Source organism: Musa acuminata, chromosome BXJ1-11 (assembly GCF_036884655.1).
Source record: "Musa acuminata AAA Group cultivar baxijiao chromosome BXJ1-11, Cavendish_Baxijiao_AAA, whole genome shotgun sequence".
Taxonomy (NCBI): Eukaryota; Viridiplantae; Streptophyta; class Magnoliopsida; order Zingiberales; family Musaceae; genus Musa; species Musa acuminata.
Window position 1 is genome coordinate 30,145,545 of NC_088337.1, and position 26,280 is coordinate 30,171,824.

Sequence of the window (26,280 nt, forward strand, 5' to 3'; positions counted from 1 at the left end):
GCGAATGGCGATCACACCACGAAACCACGTGGTGTTCTATGCGGGTGGGGGACAATTTGAAGAGTGCTGCTTTTCTCACAAGCTCATCAACTTTGTCCTCTTCCCATCCTGTAGCAGTTGTCTAACCATCATTGTTTCATCTTTTCGCCATGGGAGCAGCCCCCCATCGTGTAAAGATTTCTCCTCAACATGGCGTGTTTGGTAGACAAATTTTGTGTGCGTTTTCTACCGTCGAATCACAACTTTTTCTTCCATCTCTAAGCTTCCTTCGGATAGGATAATATGCGATGTGCAGAAAGCATGGATCATCGGTGAAGTGACATCAGTGCTCCAACTTTCTGCACGTATAGTTATGGGTCACCGATTTCTATGTGGTTTCCTGTGGCCAGAGGCAGTGAAAGCACCATGAGCAGCCACCGGCACGTGAAGAAGCAATCTGCGCAGAAACAAACAAGATGGTTGGCTCGCCCAAGGTCGAAATTGTTGCTCATTTGTTGTCAAACATCATTCTCATGTTCATTGCACCATATCAAATGCATGTTAGTACCCTATACAAAACAACACATGTTAGGGTAGACTAGTTAGCCACCGTAAAATGAAGCACTTTAGATTTCTCTTGGCTTATTAGTCTCTCAAACCCTCCAAATGAAAAAGGTATCTCAATGATCTGTTCTACTTTCACTAGAAATTATTGTCATCAAACAACAAATTTAGAAAGAAACATTTGAATGTCAAGGTTTTTGACTATTCTCTATAAGAGTTTCTTCAACATTTTTTTATAAAAATAATCTTATATTTAATTATTTTGAAAAAAAAATAATTTTTTTAAAATACTATACTATATTAATATCTTCTCTTTTTGTCTTTGTCGGACAGAAATGATAGAGATATTTAATATTTAATATTTAATGTAATAGGAATATAACTTTTAATTTTATTTTAATGTAGAATTCAGTCACAAGATCTATGCAAATCCCACGTTCTTCTCCTGCAAATCTTTGGGCTCCTCCATGGATTTTGTGATGGTAGAGAAGAAGATTGAGTCAAGTGGGTAAGAGAAAGACCTCTAATCTGTCCTGCTTCTGAGATGTCTCCTCCACACTTAAGCTAACGAAACAGCAAGTAAATAAAAAATAAGAACCGTGTCACCTAAAAGTCAAATCATTCTCAGACAAGACCGAGCCTGGCTTTCTTCCTCCTTACCGCCGGTCCTCCATAGCCTCGGATATCGTTAAACAGTAGCGTCCAAATCAATAAATAAACAAAGGGAAGGGGTGTGATATCAAACACATAAACTGTGTAAGATATGGTGCGGTGTGAGATTATTTTTGGGAAATCAGACTCCGGCTTTCTGTTGTTTAGAACAAGTTGCAGTGGTGGCGCTCATCACAAGCCATCTCTCTTGTTTATGGATTTCCGGTCCATATGATGAAATGGACAAGACCACCACATGAATCCAGCCGGATCGATAATTCACCCGTCTCCGTCCCTTATAAACCTACTATTCTATCTACTGTGAAGCTACCTTTACTGCTGTGCTTCTCTCTACCCTCACAGCAGCAGCATGGATTGTTAGAAGCTACAAATACCCCACCCCTTCCTTCCGGGAACCTTCGGAGGCAGTGGGATGGCAGGACAAAGAGATAAGCCAAGAAAACACAGCAAATGTACTACTGCACCACCAAAATCTCAGCCGCTTCCCGAGGAGTCGATGGGAGCTCTCCTGATCGACATCCCTTCCTAGTCAAAAACGAAGGTGCCGACCCTCCACCCCCTTCTCTTCTTTCTTAGCATCGCACGGGAGAAACCCTTTCTTTAGATCTCAAAGGATAATTGGAGGAGAGGAGGAAGAGATCAGACACAAGGATTGGAGACCTTCTCCTGCTATCGATTTGGTTTTGGTGTCTTGAGGGAGTCTTTGAGGTTTGAGGAAATCAGCGGATGGAGTTCACTCGTGGAAGAGATATGTCTCGCATGACCGAGCAACAAGACGCCCGGAAACATGCTTCTTTTGTGCCTTCCTCTACCTCCTCCTCCTCCTCGCCGTCGTTGCCGCCGTCGTCCGTCGCTCCTTTCAGGTGGAACGACGGCTCATCGGGAAGCAGCGGCCGTGGTGAAGAGTCTTGTGTCGAGAAGGAGCACATGTTCGACAAGGTGGTGACGCCCAGCGACGTCGGCAAGCTCAACCGTCTGGTGATCCCGAAGCAGCACGCGGAGAAGTACTTCCCGCTGGACGCGGGGGACAACGGCAAAGGGCTGCTGCTCAGCTTCGAGGACCGCAACGGCGAGTCGTGGCGCTTCCGGTACTCCTACTGGAGCAGCAGCCAGAGCTACGTGATGACCAAGGGATGGAGCCGTTTCGTGAAGGAGAAGCGGCTCCACGCCGGGGACACCGTCTCCTTCGGTCGTGGCCTCGGCGACTCCGGCCGCGACCAGCTGTACATCGACTGGAAGCGGAGGCCTGGCAACCATGACGCGGCCCGGATGCCGCAGATTTATTTCCCTGGAGTCTCGTTTGCGCGGTCCGTAGGACCGTGGGGCACCCATCTCTTCATGCCCCCTCCTCCTCCTCCTCCTCCTCCTCCTCCGACGACGACGACGACGGCGTACGACCAACACCTCCAGGGGTATGGATGCAATGTCATGAGTCCGGGTGCTTTGGGGGGCCAGCTCATTTTCTTTCGATCTCCACTCACCGCGCCGCCACCGGTCGAGATGCACTCCGGTGGCCTCTCCATGGTTCTTGACCCGGCGCCTGTCGTCCACGACCAGGCCACGGCCAAAAACGTAAGGCTGTTTGGGGTAAACCTCGTCTGCGCCGGCTCAGAAGGTGAACCCGTCCCCCGCAGCGAACGCACATCTCCGAGTTGGTTACCGTCGCCAGAGGCGTCTGCTCTCCCTCCTCTCCAAAATCAACACAGCAGCGTCGAGTCCTCGTTGGTTTCATCTTCGTCGACGAGCAAGTAGCAGCAATCATCGTTGGATCTTGACCTACGAAGGAGATGGATACCAAAAAAGAGGGGATGATATCTATTGCCATTACCTTCCGTATCGATTGGCCAAAGCATGGAAGGTTCCTTCTCTATTATTTTTGCTTCTTTCATACTTCAAGAAATGGAAGAACAGAAGAGTTTATGCAGATTAAAGTCATTTCCTTCCTGATAATATTCTCTTCCAGTTGTACATATATCCAAGATATAAAGCCGACATAGGATTCTAATCTACTGAACCTATGTTACCACAATATATCCCACATTCTTGGCCTCAATGTTCTTGCTTTCCAACCATTGTTTGCCTAATTATCTCTCAGATAGTTCCAAAGCAGTCAACTCGACATTCCTTAAAGTGGAGGACGGCCGGACAGGTTTGGTGCAGCAGAGGTCAGATCTAAATCCTTCTCCATCCATTTTCTTTTTCTTTATGTTACAATCCATGCATCATAAGTTAACAATGATGAGCATATATAGCTGCAAGCATGTCCTGTCTTGCTTTTTTCCTTGGAAACAAAAAGGATAGGTTTTTCTAGTTTAATGTCTTCTGAACTTTCTTTGGACTCTTATGAATTAAGGGAGCAGAATGAAGAAGATAAGTCTCCTTATCTTCTGCCACTTCATTTAAAGGCTGTTAAAGTTGGATCAGCTTTGCTTTTGCTGCAAATTGAGTACCAGCGGCTGTATATGTTGACTTGACAAGCTTTTTGATGCTCTTACTGCTCACTAACAGTGCAAAAGGAATTGAAGAAGAAGAATTATTAGCGAAAGCAACTGTGGAGAGCTAAATCCCCTTTTTGGTTGGCATTCATCATCTCCAACATCAAAAGCTTTCCATCATAACCATGTTTGTTTTCCGCATACAACTGCTTGGTAGAAATCTTGCTTTCCAATTCTGCATCAAATATACAACCTTAGGAATATTAACTTGCTCTTCTTGTTTCAATGCCTGCATTTTTCTTCTTTTTCTTCCTTGCTATGCCTCAAGTAAGTAACATCCATATGGATCTCTTAAACAACATTGCTTGCTTCTTTAAAGAATGTGTCAGTGTCTTCTCCTTTTATCTTTCTCAAGTGCCACATCACTGGTTATTTCAACATTCATACTTCCATTTCTATAAGGAAAAAAAAACCAATCCTAAACCTTACTTGAGGTAACAAAAGTAAATACAGCCATTCGCATCATCGCGAATCAAAACATTAAGATCCCGAAGAATTATTGCATATTCCCTCACTAGGCAATCTAGGATTTGGAATGAGGATTAATGACTTCTACCTGGTAAGAAAAAGTAGGGTTCAACATATACTAGCCATAATATCTTCACCTAGCTCCTTGCTAATGTTGGATGAAATACACCAAATGTTGACATGGGGTTGCTCATAGCTAGAATAGTGACAATCTAATATGTCTCTATATCTTCATAAATCATATTTCTTTAAGCTCTTCACTCTTGTAGGTGCCTTTTAATTTACATAGTTTTTAGCCTAATTGTTGCATACTGAGTACATCATCATCGAATTCGGTCATGCTTTTGATAAAGAAAAAGCAACATGGCTACTAATATGTTGCGACTGTTCTTCAAACTACAATAAGATGATTGTTTCCTAGTTGGATAAAGAACCCAATTATAATGTGGGAATTATTTTATTGATTTTGTAAGGTTGTACACATGTCTATAAGTCTTGCAGTACTCATATCGGTTGGTGTTGTATATGGTCATGTTGGGTCTCTCTTCTCCAATCTACTGGTCATGAAAGAACCGATGACAAAGATATCAAGTTCCATGTAGATTGGAAGTTCCAAACTTGTGTTTTGGGCATGCCCGTATTTATATGGATTAGAAGCTTGGAAGTTTTGTATGTTGAATATTCCAACATGCAGAGAAATACACACTCGGGTATTGATGCTTTCCTTTTGCAAAAGCAGTGAGTTCTTCTGACATAATAGCTTAATCATTAGCTAAGATGGTTTCATTGCATTTCATAACTATGTCTGCTTAGTTGAAAGATATGTTCTTGTTTTTGTTATGCACACATTCTTGGCCTGATTTGGAGACACACAAGTCTTTCCATTACAGTATTATGTATTGATAGAGAATCGTCCACAGAACAGACATCAACTAGAGAGATGAGGAAAGGGAGTGAGGCTTCTTGCTTAAAGCAAGGAGGCTTTGATACTAGGAAGAGAATACATAATGGAATGATTTGTATTATGTTGCTTGATGATGAATGATGTTGTACATTTATATAGATTGAGAGGAGCTTGGTCCTCTAATCATGCTAATTAGTCAGGGTGATTACCCTTGAATCATAGGATGATCGATACGATAGATAAGCGTATCAAGATTTCTCCTTGTCAACCAGTTGATTCTCTATCACGTAATAGGATTATTAGGATGAAGAAACTTAGGTCATAGATCATGTGTTACATGTGTAGTTGGCTAAGGATACGATCTCGTTTGATGCATATTTAAGTGGCCATACAAAGGCTAGCATAGGTCCATTCCTGCTGCACACACTGAATCAGAACCAACAATGCCAAAGAGAAAGAAACCAATGGCTTCTTGGCAAAGAATATTACACATAAAGAATGGATTTATAGAAATTTATGCAATGACTGACATTTCAACCAGCTTGATTGGCACAATGCTTTTCAGTCTAACATCCATGTATTGATTCTGTGACAATATGATGTAGCTGCAGCAGAAGCTCTCTATGGTGAATCAAGTCACCTGAATCTTACAAGTACTAATGTGACTGTCATAATTGGCTGCCAATAATGATTTTATTTTTCCTCAGCGCGTTTCATCGTTTGTGAATAGAATCCATGAGTGTGAGGTTTGCCGTCTTCAAGAAAACACAAGCCAAGGAACTGTTGGAAGTCTGGTTCAGAGACAGCCCTCGATTGCAGTGAATATATCTGTTGTTCTTTCTACATCCATGGACAGCAAATGCCAGGCAGTAAATTAACTAGCGACTGGGAAGTAACTATACACATGCAGTGCGGAGAACACAGAGGCATCTGGAAATGGGGATGAACATGGGAACAAGCTCTTCCACCATCAGCTCGAATTGTCAACAAGAGTAGGTGAAGGCGCACACAGAGACGTCTGCCCCGGATTCATGCTGAGGCATACAGCAGATGGTACACATGCAGCTGTAGCATGTGTGCAAAGCTCCTCCCCGAGGAATCAGGCAAGGCAAAGAAAGTGTGCATGAGGCCTGCTCTCGTTTTCAAGGTGGTCCAGCCGCTGCTGAAACTTTATGGCGAGTACACAGTCTCAAGCATCTGTTCTTATCTCGGCCCCTTCCCCTTCCCCTCGCTGTCCGCAGTAGGAGGACACGTATCTCTAGATGTCAAGAGGGTCCGGCGATGCCTATGTCCTCTCCCTTTCGGCTGAGCGAGCCCACTGCCACCACCACCCCATGTTCTCGAGGATGGCCTCTCGTTGGATTGTAGGGTTTCAGGATTGTAACATCGAGCCCGCCTAGCTGACTTCGCTGTTGATTGTTCGTTCCCGTGTTGCATCAGTCGCCATGCTTCTTCACCACAGGCCCCGGAGAGATCGATGCATGGTTGGAGCCAGGAAGAGGGAAAACACTGCGCTCATCCCGTCATCCCTTGATGGGTTGTGCTTTAAATCGCGTGCTGAGTGACACTACATTGGAGGTATTATTATGATTAGATGTAGCAGCACGCGTAGAGGGAGGGCGAGAGATGCAAGCTGGAGATGATGCGGGGACAGGGAGGGGGTCTGATCGGGCGGACATCAGACGCCTCAATTGACGTGCGCAGGAGAGAGAGAGAGAGAGAGAGAGAGAGAGAGAGAGAGAGAGAGATTGATGAGCGACAAGGCCGACGTCGCTCCTCTCCATGGACTACTCCCCCTGCTGGCTGCAACCTCTGAGCTAATCCCTGTCCTTCCATGGATGGTTGTAGCATGCAGCCGTTAAGCCACGCCCAGTTGGTCCTCGTGCACATGAATCGATGGGCTACACTAACGAGACATCCATTGCTGCTCCCCCTTGTCTTATCTTGGAAAGTTTCTTTATCATTTCTCTTTCTATTTCTTTCTTACGATGCTATTATCTGAAGAATAATTTTAATTTACAGAGAAGTTTGGCGACTGCTGCGTGGACTCTGTGAAATGGTCAGAGCTTATAATGAGACGATTTCATGGGCTTCTTGGCCCTAAAGAGAATAAATTGGACCGCTGGGGAGAAATAGATGTCGAATTGATAGGCTCTTCCGATCATCGACGCAGACAAAAATGTCCGACTAATCCTTCAAGAACAGAGTGCTGGATTTGGTGTGTCCACAAGCCATGGAAAAGCTTTCTAAAGTGATAACATGTTAACGTAGAACCAATTTAGTTTTTTTTTTTTTTTTTTTTTTTTTTTTTTTTTTTAAATTTAAATAAGTTTAATTAGTTTAGTATATTTCACATTGCGATGAATAAGAAGAAATGTAAGAATCAAATAGAAAAAAAAGAAGAAATAATATTCATTCTTGATTGAATATTATAAATTTTGATCAAAGGTTTTAAGGATTAATCCGGCTATTATTCCATCACCAAGCTCAGAGCTTGAGCTTCTGTTGGGACTGGAGAACCATTCTTTTGTTTTTGAGAAAAAAATTATAATGTTGTATGATTCTTAACATTTAATCCAAATTTGTATTAGATATCACCTTTGATAAGGTATATTTTGGGTTTTGGCCACGTCATAATCAATGTCACGCCACGCCACCGCCAGGTCAGCAAGAGGAGCACTCCCACTCGTCGAGCCACAATCCGTATTAAGGCGTTCCTCGGTACGTCCCGTCTTAGGAAGCTCGGGACGACGCCGTATGGCGCCGTTCCGTGCGTCCCAGGACGACGGCCGCACAAAGGCATCATCTCGCCCCTCGAGGATCGACCGCCATGCCAAACCCGCGTACGGTCGACCCTCGTACAGTAGTATAAAAATTTCTGGCTGACATCCGGCCAAGGGAGAGAAAAAAGACAGACAAAAACCAACCAAGCACTGACTTACTCGTTGAGGGGCCAAAGTTGGTAACCACCTGACGAGGGCCTTCTGTGTAGGAGAGCAGCCACCCCCTGAGTCGCGACCATCCCGACCGAGAGACGCCAATCAACATTCCGGTGTCAGCATCCCATCCTGTGGGCGTAATCGACCTCGGCAACTAACTCAACCGACCGAAGACTCCCGACATCGACCAGTGGACCGAGCCATGCTGACTCACCAGCCACGACGCATCAGTTCATCAACAACCTTTATTGATGAAATATTAAATGTCAAGGAAATAACGTTTTCATCGCAAAATTGACAAGTCCCTGAAATTGAGGATGTGTATGTTGAGATTTGATTCATAGTTATTTAGGTAGTTATCATGATTTAGTAGTTATAGGGTGGTTTTAATAACTACCTCAATCATGATCTAATAGTTATAGGGTGGTTTCAATAACTACCTCAATCATGATCTAGTAGTTATAGGATAATTTCAATAACTACCTCAATCATTGGGTGACATGGGGAGTGAGGTAGTTACCACTATGTCCTATAAATAGGACTATAGTTCATGAAGCAAAGGATATAGAGAGTGTGTGCACTTGGGAATATCCTGTAAGTGTTTTTGTCAATCCTTTTGTTTTAAATACTACATTTCTTTGCTTCTCCATCCTCAACATTTATGGTATCAAGGCCTAGTTTCAATCTAAACTGAGAATTATGACTTTCAATGACAATTCCATGTTTCAACCCCATATTCCTATTTTTTCGGGCAAATGCTATGAATTTTGGAGTATCAAGATGAAAACTCTATTCAAGTCTCAAGATCTTTGGGACTTAATAGAAAATGGATATGCGGATCCAGATGACGAAATCAGACTGAGGGAGAATAGAAAGAAGGACTCAAAGACATTGTTCTTCATTCAACAAGCTGTACATGAGATAATCTTCTCGAGAATTGCAACAACGACAACCTCAAAGCAAGCTTAGTTGATACTTCAAAATAAATTTCAAGGCTTATCAAAGGTGATTACGGTAAAACTTCAAATCCTTAGTCATGAGTTTGAAATTTTATTCATGAAAAGTAATGAATCGGTACAAGATTTTCTTTCTCGAGTGACTGAAATTGTTAATCAAATGAAATCTTATAGTGAACATCTTCCTGATCATATAATTGTTGTTTGCTTTTTAGAACTCCAAGATATAGCTCCCGATCCGAGACTAAAAACATTACCTGAAGTACTCTTTCGATCATCTAAAGCTCCTGCCCAATCACTATCAGTGAGACCAAATATTATTTGAGATATTATGAACTTATGAATGAGTCATAAATAACTTACTATTTTCTTCATTTTTCTCTACATAGCTTGCTTGCTTTTCTCTTTTCCAGCAATCTACCTTCATGTGATCAAAAAAATTATAAGAGTGAAATTCAATGTCACTATTGTAAAAAGTTTGGTCACATGAAGACATATTGCTAGAAAAGAGAAAAGCAAGCAAGCTATGTGGAGGAAAATAAAGAAAATTGTAAGTTGTTTATGACTCATTCACAAGTTCATGATATTTCAAATAATATTTGGTTTCACTGATAGTGATTGGGTAGGAGTTTTAGATGATCGAAAGAGTACTTCAGGCAATGTTTTTAGTCTCGAATCGGGAGTTATATCTTGGAGTTCTAAAAACCAAGCAACAACTGCATTGTCCACATCGGAAGCAGAATATGTAGCCGCAACATCAGCAGCTTGTTAAATAATATGGCTTAGAAGATTTTTTGAAAATTTTCATTAAGAATAAAAAGAAGCAACGGAAATATTTTGTGACAATAAAGCCACAATTGCAATGACGAAGAATCTAATGTTTCATGAAAAAATAAAGCATATAGAGATACGCTATTATTTCATCCGAGATCTTATAGCAAGTGGAGCCATAACAATGAAATATTGTTGCACTTTGAAATATCTTTTAAGTGTTCTTGTCAATCGTCTTGTTTTAAATACTACATCGCTAGTGTTCTTGTTAATTCTCTTGTTTTAAATACTACATCGCTTTTCTTGAATCGAAAGGATTCTTTTACTTGCATCATAGTATTCTGTTTTTTCCTTGCTCCTCCATCCCCAACCGTCTCTTTTCGAGCGGTACATGAAGCCTCTCTCACAACTTGATGACATAGAAAGGAAAGCAGAATCCACCAAAACGCGGTAGATTTCAAGCTATCAGTATTCATCAGTTGACCACCCTGCAGTTGGATTGCATCTCTCCATTGGTCCCCGCGAGGACTCCGATGTTGCCCATCTTCACCATGGAAGCTGCAAACTTGCCCTTGAAGAGCGCTGAGTTGGCCGCCAGCAGATTTAGTGCCACCCCGCGTCGACGTCAACGTTTGGTCGGAAGTGAAGAGGCCATTCTGTTGTAGTACCCGGTGTCAAAGATGAGGGAGCTCGGTGGATCCATGTCCACCTAGTTGTTGCTCCCGGGTGGGCATTGTTGCTTCAACTAAGCAACGTAACCCGCTTCTAATGTCGGGTCTTCGATCGCGGTGTCTGAAGTTGTACAGTATATCATGGGTGTTCAAACTGATTTGTAATGAACCAACTGAACCATTTGATTCGATTAAAGTAAGATATTCCGAACCAAAATAATTTCAGATATATATAATCGAACTGATTCAAAATTAGTTAATTTGATTTGATTAGATTAATCGATTAATTAATTTTAATTTAAAGTAATTTCAGGAATATATATGTATATATATGTATGTATATATATATATATATATATGTATATATGTATATACATATGTATATATATACATATATAACAAATTGATTGATTGGTTATGAGGAATGACTTTTGCATGTTGTTATGATTGATCGGTTGATATGACCTTTTTAAATCGGAGTCATAACAAATATAATATCAAAAGAATTATTATTCATGAATGGGTCTATGATTTATGATATGGATCTTCTTAGAAACAATCAAGATTCATCTTATCGATCCATATCAGCATATTGATAGTGCATAAAATAATAAAAAAAATAACTTTAAAAAATTTTAAATAATAAAAATAATAAATCATAGTTGTATATCAGTTTGATATATTTATCAAACTCAATCTTGAAATTGATCTCAAGGCATAAAATATAGTTGTATATCAGTGCATAAAATATCAGTTTGATATATTTATTAAACCCAATATAGTACATCAATATAGTGATAGTTATAATCTAATCATTGTGAACCACACGTATGTAAGACAGGTCTCAAGGCAAGTATGATTATGACATGTATTGGTGCGAAGATTAGAGAATACCGAAACTTTTACTTTTGCCATTGATCTATTGCTCCGTATTATAAGATCGATTATTATATTATTGTTTGGAGAAGAATAACCAATTATCACTTATTGTTGTTAGACATAAGATTCTTCATAATATAATGGTTGTAAATATCATGAGCTTCGCTTTATGTCTATGTCATGTATGCTCTATCGTATTTGCTCAAAATCATTCATTGTCTTCCCTTTTCCCTTCAGTGTATAAGCTTAATTAGTATCTCGTCGAGCTCTATAATTTGAATTTTAGGTGGCACATATAAAATATTGCTCTTTGGTTCATATCATCCTTGAACTATGTAGATGGGATTATCGACCTTTCGTCGTCGCCATCATCATTGGTTGAGGCACTATTATCCATTTTGCTGCTATATCTTCGAATCGAGCATGTTGCTAATGTGATTTAGAAGGTGTTTTATCACTTGACTCGATTCTTCACCTTTGCCTTTATGTTTGCACGACGGATGGATGACTATGATGGTCGGGTTCTATAATTCTTCGAGTAGTCTGACTTAATGTTGTTTGGCTTATTCTGTCATATTTTGACTAAGGGTGATCCTTTTTATACTAGGGATATACTTTTTTTTCTTCTATTGTCTCGATAATAAAACATAAAGGATGTTGAGGATTTCCTGTCTCATCAAATAGAGGATCATCTTGATTCTCCATTGCTTCAACCCACTTTAACATTAGTTGTGAATCTTTGTTATGGTATTAGAGGTCGATAAGATTATTCTATAGTTCCATTGGCTTCTTGTCTAGTTGGTACACTAAATCCTTAGCCACATATTGTAGTGAACACATATCAGTTTCTTCAATCGTTTATATGATAGTCTGTGATGGACTTTCGTGCGAATCAATATAAACGTTAAGTTAATTATGTTTGTAACTATTTAATGTCATCATTGGTGAAAGTAGAGAGATGCATCTATTCCAAATTATAGCTATCACTCGATTGCAAAAGGATATAAATAGGATTTTATTAACATAATAGATAATTAATATTAAATATAGTTTATAATTAATATGTGTGTAACTTTCTTTATAACAACATGATATAACTACACCATCAGAGAATGAATCAATTATTTATTATAATAATTATCCTTAATAATATCATTGGTTATATCAACATTATTCGACAAGAGTCGATATATAATATTTCTTAGTACTGATAAATTTATTAATAAAAAAATGATCAAATTTAGATGATACACTTTAAGACAGATAATTTTATTAATAAAAAAATTAAATATTAAAAATTATGAATTAAATTATACTAAATATAAATTTACTTGCATTATGGATGTCTTGGTCCATGAACTTTGTCCTATGATCGATGATCCGTAAGTATCACTTGGCCTTAAAATCGATGATCGATAATCAACATATGTCTAAAATAAGATATTTGATGATACTTCCTAAGTCGACCTTATGGAAGATAATATAAAGTGGTATCACTCATTATAATTTCATTATAATATCTCAACATTTAGAAGAAATAATAATCCTTTTCACCTATTTTCTATTGCTTATTTTCGAATACATGAAATCAGATCATTCTAGTGAGGTGACCATTACCTTAAAACCCTTCATCTTTTATAGTATTAACTTTAAGACAAGAAAATTTATAGGAAATCGAGTGATTTCATATTGGTGTATCTCACCATTTGAATACTTTTGCATCAAAGAGTGGACCCAATGATGATTATATATAAATTTTGTGATCGATAGTGTCCGAGCTACATACTTGCTGACTTATGATAGCTTGCAAATATTCTTTAGCATTAGATCTATGCATGAGCTACATACAAAGTCTAAAATAATAATAATTTTTTCATCAATTATGAATCAATCTTCTTGAAAGTGGCTCCATTTAGATAATATAATATAGTTTGATCTCCTCTAGTATCTATTAGTTTTTAATATAGTTTGACTCTTAAATCATGTGGAAAATATTAAGTGACTAATAAAAAAATCATCCATTTGGTGCAATACATAAGAAAATTGATGATACTAATTTTTATTAGCTCTGTCCAACTGATTACGTATCACCATCATCCAATATTCATCCTAATGCCTATCGAAAGATTTGATCCTAATTACCCAAAAGTACGTTTCAATTCTAAAACCGAAACAGAACGTTTTAATTATTAAAAAAAAAAAAAAACAAGAATTAGAATCGAACCGCTCACCGATTTTGATTTAGTTTGAAATCGACGAACCCCGAACCAGCTCGGTTCCGATTCCGGCCCGGAATCGAACCCGGCCGACACACAGCCCACGCCCTGTTTTATCCAAAGCCATTGTGCCGATGAGGAGAAACCTTCGCGTTTTCTCACTAGCAAAGATGCCAAGCCCGGTAGTCCAGCGTGAAGAAGAGCAGCAGCTCCCCTCCACCCAAGAGAAAGAGGAGTAGCTGCAGCAGCAAGAACAGCAACAGGAAGAAGAGAGGAAGAGGTCCGGCAACCTGCGTTGCCCTTCGCTCCCGAAGATATATAAATTGGTTTCTTTTTTGGTTGGACTGGAAGCACGACGAGGTTTTCTGCAGGAGGACGATGCCCCCGTCATTGAGGACGTCAAGGATGGATGGCGGAGACGACGAAGACGACGATGATGATGATGATGATGATGATGGCGACGCCGAAGGTGAACTCTACCTTTCATTCCATCACCTCCTTTGTACTGATATATTTTTGTTTTGGATGGCCATGATTTAGCTGTACCTGATTAGGTCTCTTTTAGGTTTTGTTATTGCTTACATTGTTTGAATAATATTAATGGTGAAACTAATATGATGATGCTCTGCTCTATCTTATATTAAGCTTGAGAGAATACAAGAAAGGGAGGAGAAGTTTAGATTATTGGTTAGGCAGCATCTAGAAAGGATAGGAAAGAGCTATGCGTCAAATTCTTTCAAAGGTCGTTTCTTCTTTCCCATTCAAAACATGGAGGCATTTGTACGATGTTAGGATATGCTAACAAGAGAGACAACAATAGAGAAGAGCAATTAGAGAAAAAGGAAAAGAAAGATTAATCAATTAGAGAAGAAAAATGTTGCAACAGTTTCTTTCTCATTTAGGACCTAAAGGAGCAAAAAACAAATTAAGGATTGCATGATATGTTGATGTTCTCTTTGAATCTCTCTGCTTCCATGTCAAAAGAAGAGGGCCGAAGAAAGTGGATATGAATTCCACTGTTAGTATTTACTGCTTATAATACAGATTCTAGTGATGTTTTCTTTCCTTTTTTGTTGAATATGCTGTAGGTGTATGCATCATGTAATCATTTTCCGAAATCTGGGGAATACTAGTGATGCATGTCATGTCATACAGCCTAAAAAATTAGCTATTAAAATGGGAGGTACTATTGTCGACTTTGGCACACTGACACCACTTTCACCCCAACGGTGATGCACGTCAAACAACCTAACAATGCATATTAGATATAAGTTTCATCTCTCCCAGCAAGCAAGACTAGATGAGATCACCACTTCTCGGTAATGGACTTCCTTTCATTACTAAGCATACCTGTGTACTTCTTTATTTTCACAAGGGAATTCAGTGAGCCATAAGGCTTAGAGTCAAAGTTCAACAAGTTGAAATAGATAAAGAGAGAGCATTCAAGTGGAGAGATCTTTTTACAAAGGGTAAATGAGGAAGATGGGAATCGAGCCTAGGGTCTAGCCCTTTATGTAGTATAATCTGGATAGCGATCATGAAATGGAGAGATGTTAATAATAAGAAATTAACACAATGCAAAACAACATTATGTATGAAATTATACCCATTCAAGTTTATTAAACCATGATATGCTACTGTACTTAGGTCCTAGCCCTTTATGTAGCACAATCTGGATAGCAATCATGCTAAGTTTGGCATTTGATTAAGTAATCATGTTGGATAACTTGAGATTTACTCTATATAACTTGAGATTTACTTTATATAAATCGAGATTTTTTATCCTCAATGTTTCTTTTTGCCATTTACCATCCAAATGAATCATAATTGGTATCATTGCTATATTTCTTCTTGTCCTTTACTAAAGAGAAAATTTTTCTAAATGAATCATGATTTTTCGGAACTATAATTTTTATGATTCATAATGAATTAAGAGATTTTATATGCATGAATTAATATCTTATTCTTCTACAAAATTGAATGAATTTTATCTATATCATGATCTCATAAGAATTCTTTTTATTATTTATTTAAGAAGAGATTTGTTAAAATGAATTATGATATCTCTTGATTTCTCGGAATTATACGAGTGTAAACATTTTATAAAGGCTTACATGTCAAAACACCAAAGTGTCTATCATTTTTCTTTAAACTATTAACCTGTGGCCATGTGGGCATTAATTCATACCTCATGTTGCAACATTTAGCTGTGTGGAGCTTTGTCTCAAACATCTACTCCCACTAACACCATCTTAAAGGTTTTCTGCACTCCCACGCCTTGAAAGCATCATTGTCATCATCTTCTTGGTAAGAGTATTTGCAGTGGGTTGACCCAAAAATATATCATTGAAATCTCCACACTGTGGATGAAAGGGAAGAATATGAGACGGAAAATCTCCATCTCAACTAGTTTACTTGAATCAACTAACCTCCTTGACAAAGAATGCATAATTTACCAATTTAAGTTGGCAATTCATTCTGAAGTTTTGTGTACTGGAATCAAGGATAATGCAGTTTAGACTTGTCAAAGGCTTAATTTGTGTCAGATAGGCAACGATCCAGTAATGGTGTTCCTTTGTAGTATAAGTTTATAAGTGACCAGGTCCAAGTTACAGAAAAAATCATGTTACTTGTAAATATAAAACTGAGTTTTATGTGAAACAAATAGGTAGAGAGAAGGAGAGGATGAGAAAAAAAGTGAGATATGGAAGGACAAAGAGAATTCTCTCTATTTCAAGAGATACTAAGAGCTAATAGCTTGAAATGCAAAAGTTTGATAAGGTTTGAAAGACTAGAATGCCTCATTAATCTTTCTTCCTTCTCCTTTTATAGATCTCTTACACATTGAATCCCTCAACCACATAACTAATGAGTTACAATTTATTAAAAGTTAAACATAAATTACAATACATATTAAATTTATGGTGCATTGTACTTTGGTGATTTTAAAATTTTATAATAATCTCAAGAGACAAATCATTTTCTTGAAGTTTGATAAGATTTAAGTTTGAACTTGGATCTTGGATTGCATTAGAATTCTAAGCATCATAATCAAATATCTATTCCGATATTCAATTGACTGATTGCTGCTATTAATCATCATTACAAGAAATCATAATGCTCTTATAAAAATTGCTACAAAAGATATATTGCTTGACTTATTTGATGACCCTATACTTCCTTTTATCAACTAACAGGTGACCACAAAGCAGGTGCAGATAACAGTTCTAAGCAGAGCAGGAGTGAGAAAAAGAGCCGCAAGGCAACGATGAAGCTAGGAATGCAGCCAGTCACAGGTGCCAGCAAGATTACAATAAAGAGAACCAAAACTGTAAGTATATAATCAACTCCGTAAACATTCTACAGAAAGAAATCACAGTTCACCATCGAAATGACTACATCTTGCGGACTAAGTGAGGGCATAGTAATTTACTATTCAAGATTCAAGATGAAAGTGATGCTTTGACTTTACCAATGATCACAAATGAAGATGAGGAACCTTTAACCCAAACCTTACCCATAACTAGCTAAATATTGCAGCTTGATCGGCATGAATAAGAGTTTTGTGATATTGACAAATAAGGCACTTTACAAACTATATATAAGTGTAATATGGAGTCGACTATCATCTATATTTAGTTAACACTTCTGGAATTTAATATTACAAGTATTGCCGCTACAATTTTACTGTGTAAATTGTGTGTCCTACTTATTTATTCCTTATTGTTTGTCACCTCAAAGCCTGATGTCTTCAAGAATCCAAACTCTGATACATAAGTCATCTTTGGAGAGGCAAAAAATAGAGGATTTGAGCTCCCAGCTGCTCAACAATTCAGAATTCCAGACCTCTGCAACATGGTGGCCAAGGTGTATCTGCTGTCTGGTGCACCAACCGGGGGGGACGAGGAGGAAATTGATGAGAGTGGACTGGAATCTCGAGACATCGATCTCGTCGTGACACAGGTGATGGGGATATAAACAGGAATAACCTTTGTATAGGAACAAATACTAGAAGACCAAAATACGCAGCGGAATAAAATGGAAACACAATCAAACAGAACACCAAGATATACGTGGAAAACCCCTTCAATGTGAAGGGTAAAAACCACGGGGCAAACTAGAGATAATCCACTATGAGAATAATGAATATACAAATCTCAATCTCTTGCCCAAAACCCAAGCAACAACCACAAGAGAATAACTGGGATACAAGGATCACGTTACTGCCCACAATATCTAAAACCTCCCAAGTAATCACAGCAAGAGCCTACTGTAGATTTGATCTAACCTGAGATGAGAACACTGCTAGATGATTGTGAATAGTCTCTCTGCGTTGTCCTTGTCTTCTTCCCTTTCTTTCTCTTCCTCTTCTGCCTTGTTCTCCTTCTTCTCTTTGGAATCTCGTCGCTACAAAGATCTACCTCGTTGCTGCCTTTTTATAGCTTTAATCTGCCTCTAAAACGTAGCCACCACACCCCCCTAATCTTAATTAGGGTTAGGTTAAGAGGGGGTGTGAGCTGTGGGCTGATAAAGCCCACATGGGCTGAATATGGGCCATCAGCCCAACAACCTCCCCCTTCAGCCCATAAGGGAGGCTGTCCCATGACTCCTCAATGTGAAGCCATACCGACCAACTGTTGGCATATCTCCTATCTTTCTTTTGTTAAGGTCTTCGTCAACATGTCTGCTCCGTTGTCATCTGTATGAATTTTCTGAAGCTGCAACTGCTTCTCTTCAAATACATTTCGAATCCAGTGGTATCTGATATCTATATGCTTTGACTTGGAATGAAACATTGGGTTCTTACACAAATGGATGGCACTCTGGCTGTCACAATGCATCACATAATTTTCCTGTTTCAGCCCCAATTCTTGTAAGAATTCTTTCATCCATAACATTTCTTTGCATACCTCTGTAGCAGCAATATATTCTGCTTCTGTGGTGGAGAGAGCAATACACCTTTGTAACCTGGATTGCCATGACACAGCTCCCCCTGCAAAAGTAAGTACATAACCTGAAGTAGACTTCCTCGTATCTATATCTCTCGCCATATCTGCATCTGTGTAACCTGTTAACGCAGGTGGTCCACCTCCAAAGCTTAAACAAACCTTAGAGCTCCCTCTGAGATATCTAAAAATCCACTTCACTGCTGCCCAGTGCTCTTTGCCTGGATTTGCAAGAAATCTGCTAGTAACACCCACTGCATATGCGATGTCCGGCCTCGTACATACCATTGCATACATTAAACTTCCAACTGCTGAAGCATAATGAACCTTTTGCATTTTCTCATTCTCCTCATCACTTGACGGACTCTGTTCTGAGCACAACTTGAAGTGACCTGCAAGAGGAGAACCAACTGGCTTAGCATTGCTCATACTAAATCTTTCCAATACCTTCTCGATGTATTTCTCCTGTGACAACCAAATCTTCTTGTTTTTCCTGTCACGAGAAATCTGCATGCCTAGTATTTGCTTTGCTGGCCCCATGTCCTTCATTGCAAAAGACTCACTCAGTTCATTCTTCAACCTGTCAATTTTAGACATATCTTTTCCAAGAATAAGTATGTCATCAACATAAAGTAAGAGAATAATAAAATTCTCACCAAACCATTTGATGTACACACAATGATATGAAGCCGTTCTTTTGTATCCATTTTCTGTCATAAATGAATCAAACTTTCTGTACCACTGTCTTGGAGCTTGCTTTAGCCCATACAAGCTCTTCTTCAACTTGCAGACAAAATTATCTTTACCTTTGACTTTGAAGCCTTCTGGTTGCTCCATATAAATTTCCTCCTCCAAATCACCATGAAGGAAAGCTGTCTTCACATCTAACTGCTCAACCTCCAAGTCCTGGCTAGCAGTAATACCAAGAGCAACACGAATAGAAGACATTTTAACAACAGGAGAAAATATCTCTTCAAAGTCAATACCTTTCTTTTGACCAAAGCCTTTCACAACCAATCTAGCTTTGTACTTTGGTTGAGAACAATATTCTTGAGTCTTCAACCTAAAAACCCACTTGTTCTTCAAGGCCTTCATTCCATTTGGTAGCAGCACCAAATCATAAGTGTGGTTCTTCTGAAGAGCATCCATCTCTTCCTGCATAGCAACTAACCACTTCTCTTTCTGCTCACTCTCAACTGCTTCCTGGTAACTCTCTGGTTCACCTGCATCAGTAAGCATCACATACTCATCTGTAGAGTATCTTCTGGAATGTTGACGTTGTCTAGAAGATCTTCTCAATTGAGGTTCTGCGGGAACTTGCTCTCCTACTTCTTCTTGCTCAACATGTCCTGCAGGTAAATCAATATCAGGCTCTACACTATTTTCCTGCACATCTCCCCCATCACCCTGATATACTGGAGGAATAACTGGGTCACAATCTGCTAATCCTTCTACAGAAGTCTTGGCTGGTGCCTTCTTCTTCAAATCCTCAAAGGTTTGATCCTCAAAGAAGACCACATCTCTACTCCTGAACACCTTCTGCTTTTCTGGATCCCAAAGCCTGTAACCAAACTGATCATGTGAGTAACCAAGAAAAATACATTCTTTAGACTTACCATCTAGCTTGGACCTCTCATTATCTGGAACATGTGCAAATGCACGACAACCAAACACTCTCAAATGCCTGTAGGAAACATCTTTCCCTGACCATACATGCTCTGCAACATCACCATCTAGGGCTGTACATGGTGATAAGTTGATCACATCAACTGCAGTTCTCAAAGCCTCATCTCAAAACCTTTTGGGTAGCTTGGCCTGTGAAAGCATACATCTGATCTTTTCCATGATGGTGCGGTTCATCCTCTCTGCAATTGCATTATGCTGAGGTGTACCAGGAACTGTCATCTCATGTTGGATCCCATGCGACCTGCAATAGTCATTAAACAATCCCATATACTCACCACCATTATCTGATCTTATGCATTTCAATTTCCTTTCTGTCTCCCTTTCAACCCTGGCATGAAACTCTTTGAAGACATTAATAACCTGATCTTTGGTCTTCAAAGCATAAGCCCAAACTTTCCTGGAAAAATCATCTATAAAAGTGACAAAATAAAGTGCACCACTTATACCAAGAACATCAACATATCCACCAGAAGTTTTTGTCCTCAAAGGACCACATACATCTGTATAAACACGGTCTAAGGCATGCATTTTTCTAGACAAAGCAGCACTAGCAAATGAAACTCTATGTTGTTTACCAGCCAAACAATCAATACAAGGGTTCAGATATATACCTCTGAGATCTGGTAATACCTCTCTCTTGGAAAGAGCTTGCAGCCCTTTCTCGCTCATGTGTCCCAATCGCCTATGCCACAACTCCATACTGAAGTCTTTCTCTGTAGCATTTAACTGCTCACCATAAGCTTTAGCCTGCAACCTGTACAAAGTATGACATTTCTTTCCATTAGCTATAACAAGAGAACCCTTACTGAGCTTCTATTGCCCTCTGTGAAATCTGCTTTCATACTCTTCATCATCTAGTCTTCCAACTGAAATTAAATTTAGCCTCAAGTCAACCACATGCCTCACATCCTTAAGTACCAACTTACAGCCAAGGTTGGTCTTTAAATGGATATCACCCATGCCAATGATGTCTGCTGTGCCATAGTTGCCCATCTTGACAACACCAAAGTTTCCAGACATGTATGTAGCAAAAAACTCCCTCCGTGGTGTAGCATGATAAGAAGCACCTGTGTCAATCACCCACTTAAGATCCTGACACACACAAGAAAAAATATCATCAGAAGGAGACAAAATCAAATAATCACCACCCTGCACTGTAGCTGTAGTATTATCCTTTGACTCTGTAGACTCCACTTCTTTTCCCTTTTTCTTGTTCTTCTTAGGTTGCTTACATTGGTTCTTGTAATGTCCTTTCTCACCACAGTTATAGCAAACAATATCTTTTCTTGATCTTGACTTGCTCCTACCCATACGTGAACTGCTTCTAGACTTTGACCTTCCTCTGTTCTCTGAGATAAGTGCCTGTGAATCATTCTGAGATGTTGCCGAACTCTTTCTTCTCAACTCCTCATTCAACAAACTGCTTGTTACTTGACTCATAGTGACAATACCATCTGGCGCAGAATTACTAAGGGAAACCACCAGTGTCTCCCAACTTTCTGGTAATGAACTGAGAAGTAACAATGCCTGCAACTCATCATCAAGAGACATTCTCATAGAGGATAACTGGTTAGTAATACTCTGCATTTCATTCAAATGCTCAGCAATAGAAGCACCCTCTCTATATTTTAGGTTCACAAGTTTTCTGATCAAAAAAGCTTTGTTGCCAGCTGTTTTTCTTTCATAGAGACTCTTCCACTCATCATCTATCATAGTTGTAGATTTTGCACTATCCCCTTGCAAAGGTCCATACAAATCTTTGCAATACAAGAGATCTTCCATTCTTGGTTTCCATATCATCCAATTATTTCCATTCAAACTAATCATGCGAGAAATATTACTGGCCTCCATGTTCAAATACAAAAATTAAATCACCAAAACCCCGCTCTGATACCAGTTGATGGGGATATAAACAGGAATAACCTTTGTATAGGAACAAATACTAGAAGACCAAAATACGCAGCGGAATAAAATGGAAACACAATCAAACAGAACACCAAGATATACGTGGAAAACCCCTTCAATGTGAAGGGTAAAAACCACGGGGCAAACTAGAGATAATCCACTATGAGAATAATGAATATACAAATCTCAATCTCTTGCCCAAAACCCAAGCAACAACCACAAGAGAATAACTGGGATACAAGGATCACGTTACTGTCCACAATATCTAAAACCTCCCAAGTAATCACAGCAAGAGCCTACTGTAGATTTGATCTAACCTGAGATGAGAACACTGCTAGATGATTGTGAACAGTCTCTCTGCGTTGTCCTTGTCTTCTTCCCTTTCTTTCTCTTCCTCTTCTGCCTTGTTCTCCTTCTTCTCTTTGGAATCTCGTCGCTACAAAGATCTGCCTCGTTGCTGCCTTTTTATAGCTTTAATCTGTCTAACGTAGCCACCACACCCCCCTAATCTTAATTAGGGTTAGGTTAAGAGGGGGTGTGAGCTGTGGGCTGATAAAGCCCACATGGGCTGAATATGGGCCATCAGCCCAACAACAGGCTGGTGTGTCGAGAGCAAAGGCAGTCAAAGCTCTCAAGACAAACAATGGAGCTCACCGCTTAGCAATGCAGATCAATTGAGTGAGATCGTGATGTTAATGGCATTTTGTTAGGTTGTTTGGAATCATAGATCCTTTGTTGTTTCCACCTTTCACCTCTTGTATCTGTCTTCGTCATATCAAAGTTGATCAGTATCCTTTATTGTTCCTTATGCTACCAAATGTTCCGCAAACAATGGCTGTGAATTTGCATGGATATACAAGATTGCTCATATTGGTGCTACTAATATGTACTAGGATTAATCATTTTTGGTTTCAGATTGTGTTAAAGAAATTAATAATCATTTTCCTCTTACAAAACTTGAGTTTAGCATAAGACAGGCCAACATGGATTTTACTCTATCACTTTTAAGAAAGATAAAAATTTTATCAATCAAGCTAACATAACACCTTTTTCTTTATTTATATATGATATGAATATTTTAAAAAAAATTAGGTTAAAATAATATTAAAAAATTTAATAGACATAAATTGTATTATTGGGGTTTGAAAAATTATAAGTTATATATTTGATATAAATTTCTAGTTTTAATTTATTTTTTTTCTCTCTCTCTCTTTTACTATTTCTTGATGTCCACAGCATTTTGGAAAGAATTTTACACCAATGAGATCTTGCTGATCCCAACAAATACCCAATTGTTCATTTGTGATGGTAAGACACTCATCAGAGAAAGTGTGTGTGGATGTCACTCGCTCTGTCCGTGATGCGTGGTTCCAAGCACAAGCGGATGAAGGCGAAGGCGACGACCGAGCATAATCCAAAACCTCTCTCTCTCTCTCTCTCTCTTACGGACTTACAATTTACGCTTCTCTCCTACTAAGCATGTAATGCGATACTGGTCTCCATAAACGGAGCCTGTGGTGCGTTGGCTTCGGTGCTAGCTTTCACCCTCCACCTCCTCAAAGTTCACTGACACGATAAAAAGTTCATTTCCCTTCTCCTAAAGCTGCCATTTATTTGAGACACTACGAAGCACTGTTTTCTCTTTGTTTTATTTTCCATCGTACACCACAAGTCTTCCTATTATCGGACCCTTTATTACCCATAATTCGATCCAGAAGCAAGGTCAAGGGATGTACACACAGAGAGAGAGAGAGAGAGAGAGAGAGAGAGAGAGAGAGAGAGAGAGGAGGCAGATGACCGCACGACTGTGGCCGGGTTGTGTCGCCGCTGCTGGACAATCTGCCTCCCAAACAATAATGCATGGCTTCTAAATCCCCAACTCTTTCTCCTTAGTAGAATAAGTTCTTCATTGTTTTATACACCACCTCATGGTTGCTTAGTTTCTCACTTCGGTAGCCATCTTAGATTGTGCTCTGTATTATTTTGTGATTGTTTCAGCTCCCCTCACTATCCTTTAGTCAATTGTTGCATCCCGGACTTCTCACCGGCATTTATTTTACATCCTAAAGTCCAAACGTGCGAGATGGGAAGGAGGGGAAGGACCAGAGTTCTTAATGATTTTGATACTTCCTCTGCAAGCATTTATTGTTCCTGGCAAGTGGTGAGAGGGTGAATCTAAGAGAGAAAGCCTGAACAATGTTGCGACTGTGAAGAGATGTGGTAGGAGGAGGAGGAGGAGGGGGAGAGAGACTTTTAAGGTAGGATAAGATCAACGAGAGTCAGATTCGCATCTGTGGCTGCTGTATTTGCTGCTGTTTCCATGGAGCGGCTGCGAGGATCCATCGATCACTCCCCTGTAAGTCCTTCACGTATCCCAATCTCTTCTTTCCTTTTCGTTCTTGCTCAAGTCAACATCTGCTTGAAGAAGACTTATTTATTGGGTCGAAGAGCGGTGGATATAGCCGCAGTACTGGACATTTCATTCAATGCGATGCATGTAATGACTACTAAAAATACTATCTGTAACACAGATAAAAGCTTCTTATTTTGTTGCCTGATCTTAAATGTGTTTGTGTCTCTTCATCCCTTTTGGTTTCTTCGTTCCTCAAGGAGTCGGCTGGGGATGGGTTGAGCTCAAAGTGCGTGGAACCAGGAGCAGCGACAGCGAGCTTTTCTGATCATCTTAAAATGAGCTATGGGAGCCTGTCCTCACATCAAACGCCTGTCCTTCGTCTGCTCCAAGGAGCCATGCAAGCAGGGGAAGATATGGTGGAAGAGGAAGTCCAGCTCCATCTTCAACAGTATCAGCACCGACGTTTCTTCACCTCCTACCCACAAGAAACCAACTTCCAGCTGCTCCGCCGGATGCAGAGCCAATGCCACTTCAGGCAACTGCGGATGGCCGAGATGGACCGGTCCTGTGCCGTGGAGCAGCTGGAGAGCTGCGTCACCCACGTATCCGAGTCCGAGACGAGAGGTATAGTCCATCGCGAGGATCCGGCGACTGCGGCCGCGACTGGTCCCATGAGATCCCCGGCAGTGGCTGGCTCCAACGAACGAAGGAAGAGGAAACGCCAGCGGCCGGCGTCGGCTTCGAAGAGCGCGGAGGAGGCGGAAAGCCAAAGGATGACCCACATAGCAGTGGAGCGCAACCGCCGCCATCTCATGAACGTCCACCTCGCCACCCTCCGCTCCCTGATGCCCCCTTCCTTCGTCCAACGCGTAAGCCTTATAACTCTCATTTCCCCAGAACCATCTTCCGGCACGCTTCCTTCATCGGACGGTTTTAACTGATACAGGGCGACCAGGCGTCCATCATAGGTGGTGCCATCGAGTTCGTCAAGGAGCTCGAGCAGCATCTCCTCTCCCTCCGAGCCCAGAAGCGGTTCCGGGAATCGGCTTTCGCTCGATCGAGCTCCGACGATGACGACCCCTGCCGTGCGCCCCTGCCCCTGCTGCACGACGATTTCCTCATCTCGCCACAGTACACGGGCTACTCGCAGTCCCAGCGGCGACGGCGCGACGGCAACGGAGAAGAAGCGCATCAGGAGGATCGGACAGGGGTGGACGTGGAAGCGACGTTAGTGCAAGGGCACGTGAACCTTAAGGTGGCCGGACGGCGGCAGCGGGGGCAGCTAGTGCGGGCCATTGCGGCCATGGAGGAGCTACGTCTCTCCATCCTACACCTCAACATCACCTCCCTCGGACCCTCCTCCATCCTCTACTCCCTCAACCTCAAGGTTGGTCGGTCGGCCGCTCCCTGTTTCAATGATCGATCATAGGTCGTCATGCCATGCTCGGTTCCAGCGAGCTGATGCCTTTTGCTTGTCTTGGCGGTGCAGATGGAGGAAGAGTGCAAGCTGGGGACAGCGGATGAGATTGCGACGGCGGTGCACCAAATCTTCAGCTATAACAGCAACTGCTGATGACATTATGCTGTAATTTTGTCTCTGGACGTATGGAAGAGACAGGAGGAAGGGTAGGGTAGGATGAGTTGGGGGTGGGGAGTGGACCACTGCCATTGCTGAACTGTGAGGAAGGGCAGCAGCAGCTGTGGCAGCTTTCATTTCTGCTGATATGTGCAGTGATGGGATATTTTGTACTCTTTGGGTTTCAGTTTTGCCAGCTTTATTCTCCTTTCGTTCTCAATTTCTATATATCCTGCTAAATACGGAAGCTGACCTTTTCTTTTCCTTTTTGTCGCCGAGTCCTTGAATTAGACTGCAGAT

At 40.4% G+C, this 26,280-nt stretch overlaps 2 protein-coding genes across 4 annotated transcripts; both read left to right on the top strand.

The window, feature by feature from the left end:
• The first annotated feature begins 1,421 nt into the window (after positions 1-1,421).
• LOC135597596 (B3 domain-containing protein Os03g0120900-like) lies at positions 1,422-7,119 on the top strand. The gene is made up of 2 exons (XM_065090764.1): positions 1,422-3,073; positions 3,311-7,119. Exon 1 carries the CDS (start codon positions 1,942-1,944, stop codon positions 2,965-2,967), a length of 1,026 nt encoding a protein of 341 aa, XP_064946836.1. The 5' UTR covers positions 1,422-1,941; the 3' UTR covers positions 2,968-3,073; positions 3,311-7,119.
• A 6,154-nt stretch (positions 7,120-13,273) lies between these two features.
• Positions 13,274-26,200, top strand: LOC103972612 (transcription factor bHLH57-like). 3 transcript variants are annotated; one of them, XM_065090766.1, is made up of 7 exons: positions 13,274-13,794; positions 13,886-13,983; positions 16,727-16,845; positions 24,050-24,407; positions 24,662-25,273; positions 25,351-25,791; positions 25,894-26,200. In XM_065090766.1, exons 4-7 carry the CDS (start codon positions 24,372-24,374, stop codon positions 25,975-25,977), a joined length of 1,173 nt encoding a protein of 390 aa, XP_064946838.1. In that variant the 5' UTR covers positions 13,274-13,794; positions 13,886-13,983; positions 16,727-16,845; positions 24,050-24,371; the 3' UTR covers positions 25,978-26,200. The 3 variants fall into 3 exon arrangements, 2 of the variants coding, with proteins under 2 accessions (XP_064946838.1, XP_064946837.1); XM_065090765.1 differs by having other exon boundaries at positions 13,282-13,794; positions 16,712-16,845; XR_010481324.1 differs by lacking the exons at positions 24,050-24,407; positions 24,662-25,273; positions 25,351-25,791; positions 25,894-26,200 and having other exon boundaries at positions 13,384-13,794; positions 16,712-17,208.
• Positions 26,201-26,280: the final 80 nt, after the last annotated feature.